This window comes from Notothenia coriiceps, unplaced genomic scaffold (genome assembly GCF_000735185.1).
Source record: "Notothenia coriiceps isolate Sejong01 unplaced genomic scaffold, NC01 NC01_scaffold00000339, whole genome shotgun sequence".
Taxonomy (NCBI): domain Eukaryota; kingdom Metazoa; phylum Chordata; class Actinopteri; order Perciformes; family Nototheniidae; genus Notothenia; species Notothenia coriiceps.
In genome coordinates, this window is record NW_011333040.1 from 15,622,993 (window position 1) to 15,645,690 (window position 22,698).

Below are 22,698 nucleotides of genomic sequence, written 5' to 3' on the forward strand. Positions count from 1 at the left end.
AATAATGTATTTTTTCTGATTGATGCAGATGATTGAATGGATACATACAAAATATAAGTATTCAGATACAATACTTAAATGCTCTATTACAAGTGAAGTTCCATTAGGCCTACTCAAAAATCATAGCAAAATCACAAAAGTAACATCAAAAAAGTGGTGCTAGACGAAAGATGACCAGTTACAGAATCACATGAATAGTTCTGAATTATTAGTGATAATGTGTTCATACCTAATATTTTGTATTAATCTTATTCTTCAGAGTATGACTAGTGCAAAATAGTAAGGAGCCACCACAGCTACCATTAAATGTAGTGAAGTAAAAAGCACGATATTCAATACAATAAGAGATGGTTTGGAATGTTATTGGTAGTTACACTTCCTAAATGTTTTTGGTTCTGGGGAAAGTTGGTCAGACCAACAAAAGAAAAGGTGGCAAGCAGAGTTTCTGTTCCCCAGCATCAGGGATGTGCTCGCCTGTGAGTGGTCATGTTTTATAACTGTTTTATACTAAGACTTATTTAAAAAATGGACAGGCACTTAGGAGAAAACCTTTTAACCCTTTTGTCACAGAGTTTGATAAGAAGATAGATACCACTCTTGTTGAGCTAAACTGGCTTCAACTTTAGCCCTAGCATTTGTTATAACTGTCACTGTGAAACCAGCCCAAACGCTTATTACAGTGAACATTCTCTGTTGAAGACTTATATGGTTAATTCTGTAAATTCCAACAGTTAAAATGTAAACATCAGAGCTATCTCAGATTGGGTTTTATTCGTATTTTCTTGACAAACTGTCAAACTGTAATGGCAGCGCAACGCTCCGTTTCTGCCACAAGATGGCAGCAGCAGCGGTCATTCATTTCACAGGACGTTTTTAAAGGAGTTCCTCAATCGCTGTTTGACTCAAGCCACTGCTAAGAAATTTGACGTGAAATTTGAGTAGCGTATAAACCTATATATCTTTAATGAGTTTATCTATGTTTTTGCATTTATAACAGTTTTTTTCTAGAAGCTGCCAGGCATCAGCATAGCCGTGGAGACATGTTTCAAATGGGGGCTGCTGTGGGGATGACACCAGGACCGGTTCTGACCAATTTGCTGCCCTAGGCAAGATTTTAGCTGGCAATGAAAAACCTCTACAAAAGACCAATACACTACAAAAAGAGAAACTTATTGACATGGTGGACAGCAAATATAAAAAGGCTTCAAATGTATTTATCAGCTTTACCAGTGAACAGACCTCGCTGGAAAATGACACTTGAGCCAAAACAGCCGTCTGCTGTGGTCAGCCCTGCTTTCTTTAATCAGAACCAACCCTCTCTTAAGATCAATCACATGCTGCTTTGTAAACTTGGCAGACGTCAAGAAACAAGGCGGTGCTCGTACTCCACTTCAGGAGAGAGGGGTCATATCCCACAAAGCAGCAGCATTACCTCCTGGGTGAAGCTCTGCCCGCCATGTACACTGCAGTTTGCGCGATCAGCAGCATGGAGGTAACCAAAAGAGAGGACCGCTTCGCCGAGCATGCTGTCTCTTTGACTGGGGCACCAGAGCTGGAGAGTCAAGGGAGAAACAATGAACGGAGAAGAAAGAGGAATTACCACTGTAAAGTTATTACTGGGGTACGTTCAAAAGAGTTAATACCTACCTGCCTACTTCCATGTCTGACTTACTCTTCTCGTACTCTACACTTCAAACAATAACTGAATGCAAATTGGATTTACTTTCACACTGTCTTTACATTGCATCTGGATGTTTTCAAAAAGTGCTTAAAATAACATTGAAACCTTTTTTATTCCTACAATAGTACAGTGCATCTTTGTGCTACTCATTAGACGTTATATAGACTCCAAAATAAAATGTAATCTACTGTTTCATATGGCTCAATATAGTTACTTTAGGTCCCACAAAGCTGTCTATAAAATGTAATTGTGTCCCTGCCTATGCTATGTGTTCATAGTAACTGACTGTAGTAACTTCTGGAATGATAAGCTAAAGTTCCAAACGTATTTCTGTTTCCAGCTTCTCAAATTTGAGAAATTGCTGCTTTTCTTGGGATATTAGAATGTAAACTGCATACTTTGGGTTTTGGACTTTTGGTCAGACAAAATAAGTCGTTTCAAGATCTCACTGTGGTCTTGATGGGAGGCTTTTCCATAACTCTTTGACATTTAACAGACCAAGTGATTTATCAATGAATGATACATGTAAGGAGCAGATGCATTGATAATGAAAGTCAGTTGCAACTAAAGTGACTGTATCTGATTTAATCACAAGGTAAAGTCAATAATTCAGAGGAAATTAAAACACACAGACGTTAGGTCTATATTCACATTGTTTACTCTGTGTCATTAATCCACAGCTGTCAAAAAGGCAAGACTTGTCAGTGCTGCCAGTACGAATGTGTAAATGTTTACACTACAGTGCAAAAGGGCAGTGGCCAGGAAAATCTCTGCAGGTGGAGAGTTGGCTATTGAGCGGGACCAGACGTTAAAGTCCACAGGGCTGATTGTGATCCAAAAGAGAAAATAAATCAAATAGCTGTAATGTAATGTCAAATAACTAAAATAGATGATGTAGGGCTGAACAATTTTCTGATACTGTACATAAATTGTTCTACATCTTTCTTTAAAGTGGACCTATCATGCTATACAGTATTTGAATAATATAGTGTAGGACCATACCTATATAAGGCACATTTATACTTTTTATTTTTCAAAATACCAAACAGATCATGCATTTTAGCCATTCCTCATTTCGCTCAATTTAACACTGTCTTTGCATGGGCTGATTCTGTGAGAACAGCACCATCTACAGGCCTGGCATATGTACTACAGCGTCTCCAGCGCTTTCCAACGGCAATGTCCGTGGCTGTCTCCTCCTGATTGGTGGAGCTGGCCCAATGTAGCGCCACTTCTGTGACGTCATAGAAGTGTTCAAATCTGGATCAGTCTGTATCAGATCCGTTGCAGCCNCTGGTCTCGAACGTCCTGGCGGCGCCGCGACGGTGCCCGGGGGCGGTTGCCTTGACGCGCGACCGTCCTGGGTCGCCTGGTCGATGTGCCGTGGGGGCGGGCCTTTGTGCCCGAAGCCGCTGGGGCCGTGCGGGCGGGGTCGCGAGCGCACGCGGCGGGCGCTCTCTCACAGCCGCCCCGGAGGTTCGGCCGTGTCGCGGGGGCAAAGCGCGGCCGGGGGGGTCCGGCTTGGAGGCTCCAGAGCGATCCGCTGAACCTTCACCCCAGACTCATGCCGCGACTCATCCAGTGCTATCTTCCTGCGGCGCCGCCTGAGGCGCGCGCGGCCCTAGCTCTCGCCGGCGAGGTGTCGCTGAATCTCCCCTTGAACTCTCCCTTGAACTGCCTCTGAACCGCCGTAGGCTCCGCCTCCGGAGCCTCGCGCTGAACTCTCCTTTGACCTCTCCCCGTTAGCTCTTCCCTGAACTCTACCTTACTCATCCCTGATCTCTCCCTTAGCTCTACCCTTAGCCTTCCCTGATTCTTCCTGATTTCTTCTCTGAACCTTCCCTGATCCTCTTGATCTCTCTCCCTGATCCCTTCCTGATCTCTTCCCTATCTCTTCTGAGTACCGCTTCCCATCTATCTCCTATCCCTTCACGATCTCCGTCCCTGACCACTCCAACTCATCCCGATCTCCTCCCATTCTCCCTGCAAACTCAACCCTGAGGCAAATTCTCCTCGCGGGCCTCCCGTGTCCTCGACGTCTGGACAAACGACCTACCGGCTCTCTATCGTCTTAACTTGCACGCTCAATCAGCTCACTAGAACACACAACCAAACTACGGAACTCCAACCTCTGAGGAAAAAGTATCACTCTACCGTAATAGCCATCAGCACGCCAACTCTCTTCGCACCAGAGCTCTGACAGGACTCTCGCACCTCGGCTATTAGCCACGAGGAGCTGCTAGCTCACCGCCGAATAAGTTCGCCTTCATCGTCAGATACCCAAAGTCTCGCTAAGAGCTATCTTACGCCGCCAGGATCTTTGACCACAGGAACGTGAGTAACCACACGACAAGCCATCCGTTCTTCGAGCCCCGACTCTTGAATCTCGTCTACGTACCAGGCTCTTGAGGCAGTTCGTAACAGACTTATCGCCGGTCTTGAGGCCGCTGTCGTATAGTATGAGTATCCGACTGCCCCAGATCTTGAAGCAGGACTAGCCGGAATCTCTCAACGTCATTGACCCGCGCGCTTGTCGCGGCTGCCTCAGAACGATAGCTACCCGAGCCTCGAACGATCGGACTCTAGAACGTGAGGAGAGATCCTCGGAAAACCGCCGAGCACTGCCAGCTTTCGGTCTGCTCAAGGCTTTTGCGAGGACCTGTCCTCTTCGTCCCAACTGAGGTCTGTCTGGTGGCTCGCATACAAAGGTCCAACGCCTTAACCACTACTCCCGATCGGACGCCTAGTGTGTGCTCTCCTTTAAGTTTTCGGTCGTCCATTCTTAAATGGTCGACCAAGAGAGCATCGGTAGACCGCTGCCGAGAGACGGTCCTCGTCGGAGGAGCGACGACTTGATGCGCCTTGCGAGGGAGGTAGCTAGTCTCTCATCGGTTCTTCTTTTTAGTATGAAGGACGAGTTACCTAGACGACCGGTAGAACAACAACCAAGACAATGCCCAACGTTCGTTCGTCCTGGTTGACGGTCTATTATGACTATTATGAATAAAGTTCCTACTTCTTAGTTTCAATCTGTTTGTCTTGTGAAGGGGCCACTTGAGCCAGGGTGTTTTCTACTGGTTGTGGACTGTGTCCTTCGTCTGTTCTGATTTATGTCCCTCCCATTAGTGCTCTGCTCTGTGTCGGCCCGTTCGCCCTCCTCTTGTTTCCGCGGTGTCCACTTGTTATCTGTATCTTTTGTGGTCTCCTTGGATTGCTGTCCTCTTTTGTCTCTCTCCCTGCTCTGTATGTTTGCCTCGGCCCTCTTGTTACGTTTTATTGGTTGCGATGCTGTTATGTTTTGATTTGTGCCGGGCTATGATTGTACTGAGTCATTTAATACAAATCAATGGGTAATGTTATTAATTGTCAGAAATTAAAATTACCATCCAATATATTACACTCTCATTCTTATAGTTTCTAGGTCTTCTATTTTTACTGAAACGAAATGACCCTTTATTCATAAGACCTAGGGGAAACGTTGTTACAGAATCATAACCACCTCTTTGGGAACAACCTGCGTGCCTCTAGTCCGGGAAGAACATCAACCAAAGGGTCCAGACACGGAAGTCTTTTAACACCAGTGAGATAGAGACTTCTAGGAGAGTTGAGAAACTCCAAAACTCGACTACGAACCGTAGAGCTTGACAGCGAGGCGAGTGTCTAAAAGATACCCTAATTCCCAGGCCTCTGACCGATCCGTGAGTAGTGGATTTACACGAAAGAAGAAATCGGAGGGACACAACCGAAACGCTATACAAACGTCCAAAAAAAAGACGACCTTCGGTAGGTACTGGACAGTCTCAGACTTACTCCCTCGTACGACGAGGCTTACAATGCCTGTAGGAGGGGATTGACTAACTTCCCTTCACAGGACAGGGAATCGGTCTGGGGGTTTAATACAAAGGTGCGAGGTACGACTACCACCCTACCACCAACACAAGACCCTATGAGTCGAAAGAGAAGGAGGTTGTGTCGCCCAGCTCAACTACGGTTTCTAGGTGAACAAAGTAGACTGGTGAAAGAAGAGTTTCGGAAGAGACTTAGTAAGCTACAAGTGAACAGTTGAAGTCTGCAGCCGGAAATACAAAAGAACTCGTCCCCTAACGCCGGACGTCACTAAGAAGGAAACCACATCACAACAATGCTTATAAAAAGGCACCACTGACACATGGTCGGACGGAACTCTAGTAAATTGTTCAAGGAGAGACATCAAAAACGCGACTATGCAGTGAAAGAGTAATAGTATTATGGGAGGGTGCCGCTCTAGAACACGACCTCGGGTCTGGTCTCCCGCTAACTACGGTAAAACACAAAAGAAATCTTGATGGGAAGAAGAAGACTATTAGCGTGGTTGTCACCAGAGGAAGAGGCGTCGACGAAAGACTACCAGACACATCGGTTAGGGTCGGAACACTCCAGATGTAGAACCGCGACTCAGAAATTGCGAGAAATCGAACGGTGTACCATCCTCTCAACCTTAGACTAATAACTATGACCTTGCCACAGAAAATATGTCCATTTTCAACTATAAGTCCTCATAATTTTTTTTTTTCTTTCTCTAATACATGGTCCGGACACCCTCGTCTTGAAAACAACCAACTTTCCCTAGTATGAATAAGAGGGTGTTTACCGTTATGTAAAATAGAAAATATATTACAAGTTAAAGACCTAAAGAAAACTATAAGATGAGAACAAATATATTTGGGCGCGTAATTTTATTCTGACAATTAATTGAATGTTTAGACGCATAGTTATGGGAATAAAGGAGGTGACATGTACCATGTTTCTGAGAGGAAGGGATCCTGCCGAAGCCTGTCCCACCGGCTCCGGTTCCTGCCCGGCCTCCAGAGCTGTCCCGTTAGCGCCTTCCTGCCCGTCCTCCGGAGTTGTTCCGTCGCCGCCTGCTTCGCCCTCCAGCCCGGCCCCCTGAGAGCCGTGGTCTTTGCCTTCGAGCCCGGCCCCCTGAGTGCCGCGGTCTTGGCCCTCGAGCCCGGTCCCCTGAGAGCCGCGGTCTTCGCCCTCGGGCCCGGCCCCCTGTCTGTTCCTGCCGCTGCCTTCGCCCTCATGCTCGGCCCCCTGAGTTCGCCCACTGTGGTCTTTGCCCCTCCATGGACTCTGCCTTGCCCCCGGGCCCTCCGCACGAGACCCCCACCATGGACTCTGCCTTACCCGCGGGCCGTCCGCCCGAGATCCCTTCCGGGTCCTCCACTGTGCTCCTGGGCTGTCAGCCCAAAACCCGTCCTCCAGACCCCCTCCACCCACCCTGGTGGCCCTAGTTTTGTGTCCCTCCTCCGGACCACCTCCACCCACCATGCTTGAGGTTTTGGACTTTTGTGTTTTGTTTTTTTTGGGACGTCTGGAAGCTGTCCCTTGAGGGGGGGGTTCTGTCACGATTCTCATGTTATGTCACGTTTTTAGTTTTGTATGTCTGGGTTTGGGTTTATTTTGCGGTTCGGTTCTCCCTGTCTCCCTTGTGTATTGTCTGGTCCCTCTCTCTGTATTTTTTCTCCCTGTCGTTAGTTTCCCTGGTGTGTCTAATTGTCTGATTGTGTTCACCTGTTGCCCTTGTGTTTCTCCTCCCCTGCCCGGCTGTTTCTCGTCTCGTGATTACCCCTCCCTGTATTTAGTCTTATCTGTTCCTGTGTTCAGTGTTGGTTCGTCTTTTGTTGGTGACTGAGTTCACCGGGGAGTGTTCTGTTTGTCCAAGTTTGATTCTCATCCTTGAAATAAAAGGTATTATCAGTATTATCTGCATTTGGGTCCTGATTGCTTCGCTCACCCGTAACACAACTCCGCAAGGGATCAAATACTTATTTCCTCCACTGTATATATAACATTAATATATAATGTTTGTAGCAATAGGGTCATACTAAAGGGTTAGAATAAATTATAGTGCCTCCAGTGATTATGTTGGAGATATAACTGCACTTTTGACCCTGACCTACTTGGGGAGTAATAATGCAGGCAACTGACCCATGTACAGGAAATGTGCTGTTTTAGCACCAGGGATTCAAGAACAGTAGACCAACAGAACATTTATTTGTATTTCAACTATGCCAGCTGATTGCTCGTGAATAATGTGATACTTTTCAATTTTGTAATACTTAGATATGAATTAAATTAACGTGTTTCCTCTCTCCTGACTGCCTTATCTGGTAATTGTTTGTCTTTGGCTTCACTTTTTATTAGATTGATGAAACATTGTCAATGGATCCTGTTTATTACTGTTTTGCTATTACTTTTTTTTACTGTAATTGATATCACTGTTGGAGGTAAGAAGTTATAAAAGGGTAAATGTCAAGTATTGTTAAGAAGCCATGTTATTTTCTCATTGTACTACAGTGTAATATGAAAGGTTCAATAGTTTAAACAAAGTTTAGACTAAGTAAATGTATCTGGTCTTATACCTCGCTGTTTATTTACTAATTCCATACAAATTGCATTTGTAAATAAACTACAAATTGTGTTACATTTCAGTAGATGGTTATTGTAATTTCTCCTTCCTGGTCGGTAACTTCTAATGTTGCTATCTAAATCTTAAGGTTGTACATTTGAGCCTTACAATTAATAAATAACAGATTGAATCAAGGACATCGATAGCTGATTTGAAACTACATGTAAACCATGTATTTATTTTAAAAACAACAGCTGTTGTTATTGTCCATTAAAGCAAGGTAGCGAAGCAAAATGTTTATTTCCTATAATGTCATGGGCAAACGGTAATTGCTACATGGACATTCATGATTACAGTGTAATACATGAAATGCTTGTTTCATATGAGAATACATTGTTGGCCAATCTGACACTGAATTCAGTCAGTAAGACTTCAATAATCAAGCAACTGAATCCTGTCTCTACCTTCTGGTCCTAATTACAATTTTAAATTACACACAACAAGGTGTAGCATAGGAGCTATCTTGCTACATGCTAATGATGGAAATTAAAAACAATTAAATTAACCATGACCAAAATGTTTCCCAAAAACACGCCTGCGTCGCCATGAACCAAGTAAGCTCTTAGATGCACCCTATGGATCCCTAATTATTTCCTTTAACCCGCTCAGCCCTCTTTCACCTCTGGCTGGAGTCTATTTGATGTCTGGCTTTATAGGCAAGCACACACAAAGACCCCAACCCCTCCACCCCTACCCTAAACCACATTCATCGCGGCTAAGTGGGTCCTTTCAAAGTGCATGCCTCTTTTTAGCTCAACAGGGTAAAGGAAACTTCCTCAGATTTGCTCGACCTGAAAGCCATTATAATTGCTTTATCAAGATCTTGTGTTGATGTTTACCCACAGATAGGAAAAGGATCTCATACTTGCCAAGCTTGGTTATTTCAAAACTACAACAAAAAATGAAGATGGAATAAAAATGGACGGGTGAACAAAGTGTGACAGTGACTCCTGATGTTCTCACGTGAAAGTGGCATGACATCAGTGCAAAGCCAGTTTAAAAATAGGTTTGAGGAGATGTGGAATTGCAAAGTTATGGTATCCAATGAGACAATGAGGATTATGAAAACCTCCTCTTGGAGTACCTATACCCTCTACTGGCTAAAACGTGTTATGTCGAACAGTGATGAATTGCAATCTCTGAGGAGGAGCATCTGCATTTGTGTTATGATGTCAAAATGTCACATTATCTTTATTTATAATGCATTATCGGAATTGTAAACATGGGTTTAATAAAATAGTGGAAAATGAATAAATAATGGTTTTAATAATTGTATAACTGTAGTTGGTGTCATTTAAAATAAATAAGTGATTATCTAACCAACAATAGGTTAACAGCCACATTTTTTGCATCCACCCACTGAACTTAAGCTCCTTTTTTAGAAAGAATACTTTAAGAAGAGCCAGTTTAGCAATGATCCAGCCTGGTCAAGTAAAGGTGTACAGGGCAGAGCGGTCACATATATCCTCTTAAGATGTTTGTCCTCTACAGTCCTCTAAGTCTGTAATCACAATGCTCCTTAGAGGTTCATCTTTAGCTGCCGGCCTGGTCCGGATCAAGTATTTAGTTTGATAAGTACGGTTTACCGGGGATCACACGCTGCTGACCGGCAGGTTAGCCAAAGGAAGAAATATCCTCTTGAAGGTGATTAAGTACCTAAAGAAAGGCTGGGTGAGAGGCATAAGACAGCTAAGTTTGTCATTGTGCACGCTCTACACAGGTAGGCTCCTGATGGGATGAAAAAAAACAAGATCAAGATGGGTTCAACCTGTTTCCTCTGTTCACACAACTTAACTGTGTTAAATACCCTGTAGTCAAGTAAAACATAAAGTGAGACTGAATACATTATTTCTGTTTCATTTAAATGTGTAGTTTTCTTGACTGTTTAGTCAAATGAAAAATCAGAACAGACTGCAAGCAGGCCAAGATACATTTTGATGGATTAATTCATAAATAAATGTATTTTTTATGAATTAATCCATAAAAAAGATATTGCTTCCCGGGCGCTGTACAATAGCTGCCCACTGCTCCTAGTACTAGACTCCTGGTACTAGGATGGGTTAAATGCAGATGTCACTGTGTGTGCTGTGTGCTCTGCATGTGTGACCATTAAAGAGGGTTTCATCCCTCCCAATTCTATTTCAACACAAGCAAGAGTAGCTCTAAGGTTAAAGTCTCTATACCAAAACGACATATATATATATATTTACCCTCAGTGATTGTAGTTAAAAAACATAGTAAGGCAATATTTCAATGAAATTGATTCTTTGGCCGATGCTGCTTCAACCCCAGTTACACATTCAAGGTTTTAGATTGGACAAAAATATATAAACAAGCACATTCCTACAAAAAATAGGCAGGTTCTGAGCTAAATGTGAGAAATTTTACTTGACATTACAGCAATCAAATTCTTACTTATTGATTCCACCTAGTTGACGTTACAAGCACAAGAGGCTTCATATTAGACCAATAGGCCCTGCAGTTTGACTGGGTGATAAGTTCATGTTGTTCCATTAAAGAATTTGTAAAGTCAAAGTCACAAGGCGAAAACTACAAATTAAATGGCAGTGCTGATTGCTGCATCGGTTCATTTGTTATGATCATTAATTATAAATATAAGCATAGCAAAGAAATAAACCTCACAAGACTGGTCATTGAAAAAATGACCAACATAGCAGCATTTGTATTTCCAGTAACAGATGAGAATCCTGGACAGATTCACAGTATACTGTACCTTGTAGTGAAAGGCAATTCACTTAAATTGGCTATTAATGTTATATATAAATGTTTTGTGAAAACATGTAAAGCCATATCACAGTCTCCAATCCACTACTAGCAACTGAGGTGTAATGAAAAAGGCCTTGACCTTTCAATTCTATCTCCGTCAATCTGGACACCAGGTGTCCTTACAGCAGGTGTTGGTTTGCAGGTATGCATTTTTAGGACACGGCTCTGTGTCATGCTAAGTGAGCACACAGTAAGAGGACTAAGAACAGGTAAGAAATTTAAATTTGGGGATTAAGGTCCTCAGCGCTGACTCCAAATAGTCTTAGCAGGTGATTTGTGGCTCATCCTCTTGGGGCTTAGGCTGTGACGATCTGACCATCAAATCAGGTGTCTACTTAACAGTGCAGCCAGGTTAATCGGGGAGATGGCTGAAGAAATGGTTCCACATCCTGTTGGTAAAGCTGTTTGAAAGGGTATTTAAAGAATGATCCAATTATGTTGGATCAAAATCGTTATAATGTGTTCCAAAACAGGTCCAGGAAGGATTCCGACAGCAGTTATTGGCAGGAAGCATTTACAGAACACATGCTAACATCATGAGGCCTGTTTCCATCATTTAGGAAGGAGAAAATGAGGATTCACACTTTCACAGATCTTGTTCAACATAACTTCTACGGGATAAAAAAAATGGCTGAATTTCTTTACTGCTCACACTTGAAGACAACTTTGCTTCCCTCATGTTGACATAAGGGCACACAAACCTATGTCTAAGAATAGTTTTATTGATTACAATTACAATTAAAGTCTGGCAAAAGTCCCAAAGACTCTTTGATGTGTAGAATGTTATCTGCTCACTAACTTGTTTGCTTACAGAAAAGGTCTAACAGCACGTCTTCCGAGCAAAGTCAAAGTATTTTCAGAATGGAAAAAAGACTGGTGTCACAGAGAGGGATGCCACGCAATTAATTGATCATATGGGGACACATTTAGACAGTTTCTCCGTAATGATATCCATGGTGTCACTCACACAAGAAAGTGGGAGAAGTAGCTGCGGGAAAAATTTAAAATATCATTATTGTGTAATCATTCAAGTTCCAAACATTTATTGAAGAAGCCCCTTCACCATGTGGCTTTACACTGCTGGACAGCGACAGGCAATGCGAGTCCAAAATAGTTGTAGTCTTCATAACCTTATATAGAGGTTATGTTTCTATCAAGTAGTTTTCACTGTAGATGAACAGGATTATTTAAAGTGGACCTATCATGCTATATTTGAATAATATAGTGTAGGACCATACCTATATCAGGCATATTTATACTTTTTATTTTTCAAAATACCAAACAGATCATGCATTTTAGCCATTCCTCATTTCGCTCAATTTAACACTGTCTTTACATGGGCTGATTCTGTGAGAACAGCACCATCTACAGGCCTGGCATATGTACTACAGCGTCTCCAGCGCTTTCCAACGGCAATGTCCGTGGCTGTCTCCTCCTGATTGGTGGAGTTGGCCCAATAGCCGTAGCGCCACTTCTGTGACGTCATAGAAGTGTTCAAATCTGGATCAGTCTGTATCAGATCCGTTGCAGCCCCTTTTTAAGAGATTTGGGTATGGAGGAAAATAGAGAGGGTTGTGTTTTCTGACACTGGGTGAGTTCCCTGGAACACCGGGGACACATATTCATGTATAAAAGACGTACAAAAGTGCATTTTGCATGATAGGTCACCTTTAAGTTAGAGAAAGGAATGCAAGGAACTTTTAAAGATAGTCTGGATGTTTAATCATTATTTGAATGGTCAACTAATCTATTGATTTATTGCTTCATCGTTTAGTTTATAAAAGGCCAACACAATGAAAAATGGCTTTCCATATTTTAGAGCACAAGGCTTTAGTCTCAAACCGCTTTTTGTGCAAGCAGTTCAAAACCCTCAAAATATTCAATTTTATATCATCCAAGATCAAGAAACTGCTATACCGATACACTAAACTGCTGCTTTTATATTAAAATAAGCTGAAAGTCAAATCTTTATATATCTTATAACCAGGAATGGAATCTGCTTGGACATTAGTCTGACTATTTTGTTTGTCTTACCAAGAATTGTATTCTTCTCTGAGAGGAAAAGCCTCAGAAACAACAGCAGCCTTCATCGTCCACAGCTCCTTAAGGCATTGAGACAAACCACACAAACTCTACAGAGAAACTAAATCTGGAATACATTTGGGGATTTACTTGAAGACTAAACCATAATTGAAGGAACTGCAAAGACTAACGTAACTTTATGTTTAAGATACTGCCTTTATGTAGCTTTGGTCTGGAAACAAAATGCTTTTACGCTAAAATAATAACATACTTTAATATAAAAAGGCCATATTTTAAGTTTATTGCTGTATGCTGCTTTATAATCTACCTCATCACTGAAATATAACCTGTACAGTTAATAAGCATCTGACAGTAAACACACCTTTGAAACATTTTACGAGCAAATCAACTAAACCCACAGTGTTTTTAGCTGCTGTCTGCCTGGTTTAATTAAATACACATGTGGCTGAGTCTAGACAATAATATACTCCGTCCTGTCATACACCCACCTCTGTACAGCTGTGGGTCATTTCGATATAGTTACACTGAAGTGCCATTTAAGGTCTTGTTGCAGGATGATTGCAACATCTTGATGAGCATTCAGACTTAGTTTTCAGACTTAAAGGGACATGTTTTAAACTTGTGTCCTAATGTGGACTTTTTGCATTTTGATTTTGACTCCCAAAAGTCTTTTCAAGTATTTTACTATGTAGACAAAAGTGAGGGTAGTTGTGTATTTCTGTGTCAGCCAAGTTTGTTTCCACCAGACAGACTGTTTACTTTTACAGCCCACAGAGACCAAGTCTAATACAGGTTCCTTCTCTTTCTCCCACTCCATTCATCTATAGCTGGAGAAAACAAGTGCACACCAGACATGGCAGCATATTTTCATTCCCGTCTAGGAATGCTTGTGTACGTGAATTACACAAAATGGATTACTCATGGGTGATGATTCCCCCAATCCTGCTTTTACTACGCACTACTACAGCTTTAAGAATGATGCAATCAAAGGGCATGAGTGCAGCATGAAAATATATTATGTAGTGTTGATTTAGAGGGTTTTACACATAGTACACATATTGGTTTTAAATTTAAACCATTGTCCTACAATTGAGCTTTTCTTCCATGTATATTTTTTATTATAGCTTGATTTCAGTTTAAAACAGAACAGATAAAGTTTGGCTGCTTTGGAAAAAATTGGATTTATATTCCCCACCCTTCACATTTTTAAACGCTTTTCAAGTGAAAACAGATATATTTCAACAGAGGTGATAAGATAAGAACAGAAAAGATAAATACACTTAAAAACACTTGACTTGAATGATCCCTGTGACATTGAAATACAATTAGATAAGATTAACATGTTATTACTACCGTGAGAAAAGGTTCTCTAAGAAAATAAATAATGCAATCGTTTTTTTTGCCGGGTAAGTTCTTAGCTTTGTGAAGAGTGATATGAGAGAAGGGCAATGTCATGTGAGGCAGCAACATGTATTGTTCTGAGAGTAGCCCCCAGCTGTCCGGCCCCTAGATCAATCTGAGAGGTCACTAGATGGTTAAAGGGATAAAGACCAAGGAAATGTTTGTTTTTTTATATTGACATTTACATTTTAAGATATCACAACACAAGCCAAAACATTTAATCCACTGATTTACAGTACAGGATTAAAGAGATGTTTACAACTGGCAGGATACTTCTGTTAAAAACGTGCTTTTAGACACTAATTACACAACACTCACTACAGGCGTGTCGGGGGTGTTGCAGGGGCTTCAAAATAAGCAGCGTTGATAAGACTGGTGTATACCAACTGTCTAAATCTACTATCTTAATAAACCGGTGTACCGGTGTACACAACTATGAAACACCCCTCTTATCACAAACGTCTTTCCCTATCCAACTCTGGGCAGATATGAGCCAAACAGCTGAAACAAAAGCAGCTTTGCCTCCACTCTCCTTTTGAGTTTTCAATTACAGACGGCCAAGACCAACATTTGGACAGTTGGAGATGGTGTATGAGGGAGGGCGGAGATGATAGAGTTACACTGGGCAGGGTTAAATAAATAGATAACAGCCCACCTTCCCTCAGCACTGCAAGACCTTTATCCCATTTTGTATAAAGATTGAAGAACCTCAAAGAAAAACGAATACAGCTATAAATGAATCAAAGACTGGACACATAAACTAAAGATAAGACTAAAGGTTTACAGCTTCAGTGGTGCTTTGAGCTAAATGCTAATGTCAGCATGCTAAGTTGCTCATAATGCCAATGCTAACATGGGGATGCTTAGCAATACAATGATTGGAATCACATGAGCTTTTTGGTATTTTCTCAAAATGAAATATGACTTGATGATGGATCTCAAGGACAAAAACATTTTTCTTATAAAGATCAAAATCTAGCACAAAGACACAATAATATCTCGCATAAATCCCATGGCAATCTGTCCAATAGTTGTTTACTCATTTAGCGTAAAGACCAAATTGTCTGGCTCATTGTGTCACGAGAGGAGGGTCAGCAGGAGTCATCCTATGGAGGAAATGAGTGTCAGTACACACATTTCATAACAGCCTGTGCAACATTTGTTGAGATATTTCAGTCAGGACCACAGACAGTGGTGGACCAAACAAGCAACTTCCATTTCTAGAGCCAACACTGCTAGCGTGGATAACAAATCACTCTCTGTTTTTGTTTATAATTCTTCACAACGTCCTGATTTATGGCTTCCCTCACGGGGCCAGAAGATGGTTAAAGTGTGTTTATATTATGGTCACAAGGCATGTAGCTGACACTAGAGCGTGTCTACGATTCCAGAAGCTTTTAACCGGGGCAATAGCCACAGTATTATTCATAATAATGTGTTGTTTTCACCTGCATTAGGTTTTATTTTAGCCAAAAGCCATCAGGTAAAATGGTGGTCAGTCATCGCTGTAAAAATAGCAAATTATTTGAAGAACATTGTTGATCATTATTCAAGACAGAGTGTTTGAATTTGTTGTTTTTTTACCTTTTTTACCTTCCATTCACCAAAACCAAGAGGAGGTCAATCTAAACATCCTCCGTCATGTTTGTTGTCATGTGATTTATGACCTGTAATCTTCAGTAAGGTCAACAAACATCCTGACATTTGTTCTCTGTATTTAAGGTTCTGCTGCTGTGCTTACTGGTGGTCATCCTGGCCGTGGCGTTGTCTCTGAGGAAAAGCAGTGATGCCAAAGGTAGGCGATGATGCCCATTTCTCCGTCTAGATTTAAATGCTATGGCATTTTGTTGAATGCGGTTTCAGCAAAAGCTAAGTTGAGGAACTGCAAGCCATCGAGGTTTCAATAAACATGGAATGGTTAAGCAAATGTGCTTACAAGTTAAGAAGCCATTCTCCTTTTTTTTGGATCTCAATGATACACAAAAATATGTTTGGTTGGAAATACTCATCATAAAGAGAGCTATTCTTTACTTCAAAAAAACCAACAAAAAAACATTGCACCTTCTACATTTTAAAGGAAATTATCACATTAAGACAATATGTTTTGAAGTCAAGTTCTCTAAATGAATGTCCCCTGTATCATTATGAAGGCATTGTGTAACTTACATTTAGTTGTGTTTAATCCCCAGTTGTTTTGGATACTATTGTGGAGCTCTGTGTTTTTAAAAGTCTGTTGTTGTGGTTGTATTGGCCACAGACAGAGAAGGAATTTCTGGAAGGGATGATAAACAAAGCAAAAATAAAACTGGATCTGATCAGGGGGACACTCAAATACACTTTTCCTTTGGGATAATCTTTTTTTTTCAAGACAAAAGCAAATGACATCATCAACATAATAGGAAACAGTCACTAAAAGCTACAAATATGGTTTTTGATTTGAAAAATATGTGCACTTTTTCGAGGAAATGGGAAACACAAAGTTGAACCAATGCCAATGTAGGCCTTTTTTTTAAATACTACTCGATTTTAGACCAAAAATATCAGATCTGCTATACTTTCACTCTCATGTAAATATCCCTGATGTCATATTGTATTTTCTGAATGAGCTTACTGTGAACTATGGGCTGTACAACGCAGAGACGGGATGAAGATACGTTGGCTGCAAACAGACAGAAATAACCATCTCAAGCTATATTTTGAAACACTGTTGCCTCCTCAGAAACTCTAACCTGAGGCTCAGGTTACGCACCAGCCAGACACAGACAGAGAAGGATATGTGTCTGTCAGGGTGGTGCGATCCAACCTTTTTGCCTGCTGTTGCAAAACACGTCGTAAACACACATTTAAGTGAGACAGGAATGTGCATTGGAGGTTGGCATGTTTTCTGACGCTGTAGATTCCCTCTGGTTACACGTGGGCAGAGGAGTCAGTATGCTCTTTGTTGCAAACCGCTGTGCCAAAACACTCCTCTTCCATTTCAGGGTAGCCGTGGTGACTGTGGGTCCCCAGCCCTGGGCGGGGTGCTCTCTCTGCTGTGGCATTTTCTTTTAACCTATATTTCCCACCCAGTTTACATGAAAGCCATTTGGGAAGAAAAAATCTTTGCACTCACTTTATTTTATTTTTACATGCATGCAGCTTTGTTGGATCGTTCACATCTTCCGTAACGCTGCTTGGTAAGGCCTTTGGAAACAGATTAAAAGAAATAAAAATAACCCAAGACTCCACTTCTTCTCAGAATTTAACGGGATGTAGTATCAAGTGCTGAGAGCCGGGTTTTCCCGTAGATTACAGACCGCAGAAACTTGTCTTCTGAGACAGAGCATCACGGTCCAAACCACAGCGCTGGCCTCGAGACTCTGTGAGGGGGGGGGGGGGNCTGTATCAGATCCGTTGCAGCCCCTTTTTAAGAGATTTGGGTATGAAGGAAAATAGAGAGGGTTGTGTTTTCTGACACTGGGTGAGTTCCCTGGAACACCGGGGACACATATTCATGTATAAAAGACGTACAAAAGTGCATTTTGCATGATAGGTCACCTTTAAGTATAGCACCTTGGTATACTTTAGGGCGCGGCTTCTTTGTGATTGGCAGGTCGCTACCAAGGTGTTTTCCTTGTTTCTGTTTTACAACTTTAACCCTTTCACACTGTTTTCCATTCATGAAAGTTAATTGTGACATTTTGTCTGGAGATTGTACTCAACCAGTGTCCCTTCTGCCTCCCAAGTAAAAATACAACGGAAATGGCAAAAATGCCAAACCAAACGAAAATATATGGTCCAACCAATGGGACCAAGTCTGTTTTTCTTGCCAGCTGAAATTCAAAAAATGTGTTTGTAAAACATCTTATCCTTTAGCTCTATAGATCTTACAGTTGCTAGACCTTATCAACTACAGTGGATTATAACTTCATCAGTCTGCTGTTTGTTCTAAAAGAAAAAGACAGCAAACAACCTGGGTTTTAAAAGAATGTAAGATAGTAAATAATAATGTATGTTATCTTTGCTGTTCAGCTGCTGATATTCTCTTACTTTAGGTTGTATTTGTCATGGCTTCAAATTCACTTATTCTAAAAGCAAGTGAGCTGTGGGTCCACCCTATTTTTTATAAAAACCTAATCTAAACACTCTAAGAAAAACAGACAAACTCTGCAGGGGGGATACAAAATAAACCTCAGCGGGCTTATAACAACTCTCCACTCAAAGATAAAAATGAGAAAATAAAGGTAATTTTGAATGTGTTGCTATCCGCAGAGTTTTGTGTTGGCAGTAGTTCGGACCACTATGAGCAGGCTCCAGATCAGTCCTGTTGGATTCCATGTGCTCAGCAAGAACTTCATGTTGTGTCTGATACAGGAGCTGGCACTTTGATATTTTTCATATCCACAATGATGGAGGAAGTCAGAGCTCATTATTTATTTGTTTTTGTCTTCGTGGTCAATTTCACTGTATGATTTGAAGCTTGCTGGGCTTGGATTTAAACAACAAAGACACAAACAATATTCATACTTCCCTTTAAGCCCAAACATAGCATGTTATAATAAAAAGCGCTATATAAATCCCATTTATTATCATTATTATATACTGTATCAAGTTCAATCACAGTGATGTCACCAACAGTGGGGCAAAAAAGTATTTAGTCAGCCACCAATTGTGCAAGTTATCCCACTTAAAAAGATGAGAGAGGCATGTAATTTTTATCCTAGGTATACCTCAACTATGAGAGACAAAATGAAAAAAAAAAAAAATCCAGAAAATCACATTCCTCCATGCAGATCTCCTCTAGAGCAGTGATGTTTTGGGGCTGTCGCTGGGCAACACGGACTTTAAACTTCCTCCAAAGATTTTCTATGGGGTTCAGATCTGGAGACTGGCTAGGCCACTCCAGGACCTTGAAATGCTTCTTACGAAGCCACTCCTTAGTTGCCCAGGCGGTCTGTTTGGGATCATTGTCATTAGGGATGCACCGATACACATATTTTCACTTCCGATCCGATTCCGATAACTAAATTTGGATATCTGCCGATACCGATACTATTCCGATATCTCTGATAACAGTCTTGATCTTTCAAATTATACCAGCCACTTGATGATAGACCAAAGTATACTGGCACAGGAAGCACTTAAGTAGAAGTTGTAGCCTACTAAACCTCCAAAAAATAGCCCTTACATTTATGAGGACATACATGATCATCATCTTTACTGTTAACAAACTACACGCAAGCAGGATTTCAAGTTGGCCTTCAATATTTATTCACCTCAGCAACCCATAATGGGTAAAACATTGTCTTAACAAAACAAACAAATGAAGTGCAGCAGCACTATCTGAGATAACATAACACATAAAATAACAGTGAGGCCAGGATCAACCACTTTCACTTAAACATTGTCAGGTTCTTTTTTAGGAAGATTAGCATTTCTGCCCGCTCTGCTGTCAGGCGATTTCTCTTTTCATCCACGATATTGGATTGCTGTGCTGAAAAGTCTTTCACTTTCCACACTGGGTTGAAGGGGCACTCAGGAACTTTGTGGCAACTGCAGCAATGAGGGGAAACCGAGCATGGTGTGTTGCCCAGTATTGAAAAGGGCTGTCTGCCTCACCTATAGTTGGTTCCTTTAAGAACATCTGCATTTGTGTGACCGCAGTCTGGGTACCACTACCTCCTGCAGGTTCATCATGCTCCTCCAAAAATGTTGTCATATAGACTGCTGAAGCTGCTTTTTCATTTTGCCTGGAGGAACACCAGTGCTTTGGCCCAGCTTCCATGCAAGCAATCTTCTAGCTGGCTCAGCCACCGTTGTCCCAGCATCATCAGTGAGGTGCTTGGCTCCATCTTCTCCAGCTCTTGAATCAGGAGAGCCTTCCCCCTCCCTGGCAGCTTCTCCACTTGTAAAGAATCTGACACACACACACACACAGAAGAAGAAACATTGAGTACAAGTTATACAGCTGGGCATGCAGGCAGACAAACACAAACACACACACACACACACCACACACACACACACACACCACACACAACACACACACACACACACACACACACAACACCACACACACACACACACACCACACACACACACACACACACACACACACACACACACACACACACACACACACACACACACACACACACACACACTTCCCGTTATCCAATTACTTTTAGTTTACATTAAGTTAATATCATTAGAAAATATTCACGTAAAGTTAGGGAATATGTTAACACTTGATTCAGCAGCATTTTGATGTTAAATGCAACAAAAAATGCCTTTACCTTGTCCTTGTATCGAGCGTCCACTAAAGTGGCAAGAGCATTAGAAGTGGCTCACTTCGATGTCGCTGAAACGCCGGTTGACAGCTTGGAGGGAAGCGTACCTTTTCATTGTTTTGATGCCGCTGTCGGTATGGGTATTCTCTGCGAGCAGCGTTGTAAAACTGTGACGGCTGGAATTACTTCGGCTGCAGGTGGAGGTCGCCGAGGCTGATTTTCCTGGTTAACTCCTCGAAGGGCTCCAGCGCACCAGTCGCTGTTTTTTCAAGCAAAAGCCAGGTCGTTTGGCTGACAGTGTTGCTGGTAAGTTGTGGTCGGCAGCATAGGCACACAGAGGGGTCGTTTCTCTTTCAAGATGCTCTTGATCATGTAATAGGAACTATTCCATCTAGGTCTGCACATCTTGAACCAGGCGAGAAGGGGTTCGGTCGCTGTTCCCGCTTGCATTTCACGCTGCAGGTCTTCCAGGCGAGACTGGTGCAAGTGTGAATGCTTAAAGTGAGCTACGATTTTTCCGGCTGGTTTGCCAAGGGCGTCGCTAACGCTGCGCTGTGATATGAGACCCTCATTCACAACGAGCTGCAGTGAGTGAGGAGAGAACAGCCGAGGTTAGAAACGGACATGTCTTGCATTGCTGCCCTTCATGTTGCTCGCGTGGTTGTCTCGCAGAATAGCATGTACCTTTTTCCAGTGGGAGTCCCCCAGTGTGTTTAGCATTTCTGTAATGGATGCCTGCGATTGTTGCACGGGTTGTGGGAGCCCTCTGCACTTCTTTAACTTGGAGCACGGCACTACAAAGCCTGTAGTGTCTCGCGGTCAAATCCCAGTGCACTGTAAGACTTATCACAGTGACATTGGGCAGACATCTGACGTCCAAATGTGCGTTCGTAAAGCTCAGATTGGGACTCCCTTTAACCTGTCGGGCGTAACTTGGGTTGACACTCGGTTGTAAGTTCAGGTAGCGCAGTCTCTGACAAATAATCTCCTCGATGGTAAACTATAATCTTGGCTGCAAATGTTCCATCAGGCCGCGAAAACCTTCATTTTCGACACTGATAATGGTTGGTCATCGAGTACGCGATGAAGTTCAGTACCTTCCCAGTTATTTCTTTAGCTTTCACGTTGTCTGGCGTGAGAGTTTACCTTTTCTTTCGAATGACTGTAGAAGTGACCTCCTGAACGGCTAGTCTGTGTGCTTTCAGCCCCCCTCCACCGGCTAAGAACTCATCGTGCTCTTTGGGTGGTGCTTCTGCAGGTTGTTTTTATTAGGTTTTGTAGTATTTTGTATGTCTGCAACGGAGCGTCCACCTCTGGATATAACGGCTTTGGCAAACATTTACATGTTGCTGTATTGCTTTGCAGTGAATCGAGAAGAGAAAGTTATTGCCATACAGCAGACATATTTGATGTTAGGCAAGCAAATTAGTTAGCAACTAATTACCCGGCGCCAGAGACCAGACCGCTCAACGTTCGACTGCTTGCTTGTTGGCAAACTATGCATGGAATTCTTCCGAACCGGGGACGTGCGCTAGGCTCTGTTGATCACTGAGATGGCCCCGTTTAGGAAATCCATTCCACATCTTGCAGTAGCAAAGCACAACACCGAGAACCGTGCACGGAGAATCTTTTTCAGCATAATGTGTAGGGATTCGGAAATTCAGGGGCTATGGATCGAAATTCTCCCAGATAGTGAATTAACGTTGAAATCGCTAACACCGATACCTGGATAACTTGGGGATGGACTTCGGCCCCATCCCTTAAAGCCAGACTCGCACAGTCCAGCCAAAGGATTCTTTTCGATTCCGGAGCCCGACCGGCTGCCGGGATCGCCATAGATCTTCCTCAAAAGACTGCCCGCTCGTATCCTCCAACAGCAGCTCACCGATGCAGCAGTGGCCAAATCTCCTCCTTTGTCCAAACGCAGGCAGCAGGGCAAAGCTACAAGCGCATCGCCCCCAGTCCGAGCCAGCGGCTCCCAGCCGGCAACGCGCAGATCCGCCACTCGGCAGAGGGAAAAAAAAGGAAGCCGGATGCCCCAACGAAACCGTCCTCGGTTTCGC

The 22,698-nt window shown here is 42.4% G+C and overlaps 1 protein-coding gene across 1 annotated transcript in view; it reads left to right on the plus strand.

Annotated features, from left to right (window-relative positions):
* The first annotated feature begins 1,350 nt into the window (after positions 1-1,350).
* Positions 1,351-22,698, plus strand: part of LOC104951554 (ectonucleotide pyrophosphatase/phosphodiesterase family member 1-like) — a 61,482-nt gene continuing 40,134 nt past the window's right edge. The window contains 2 exon segments of the mRNA XM_010778236.1: positions 1,351-1,621; positions 16,089-16,161. Of these exon segments, the coding sequence (XP_010776538.1) occupies positions 1,457-1,621; positions 16,089-16,161 (238 nt within the window). The 5' untranslated portion in view covers positions 1,351-1,456.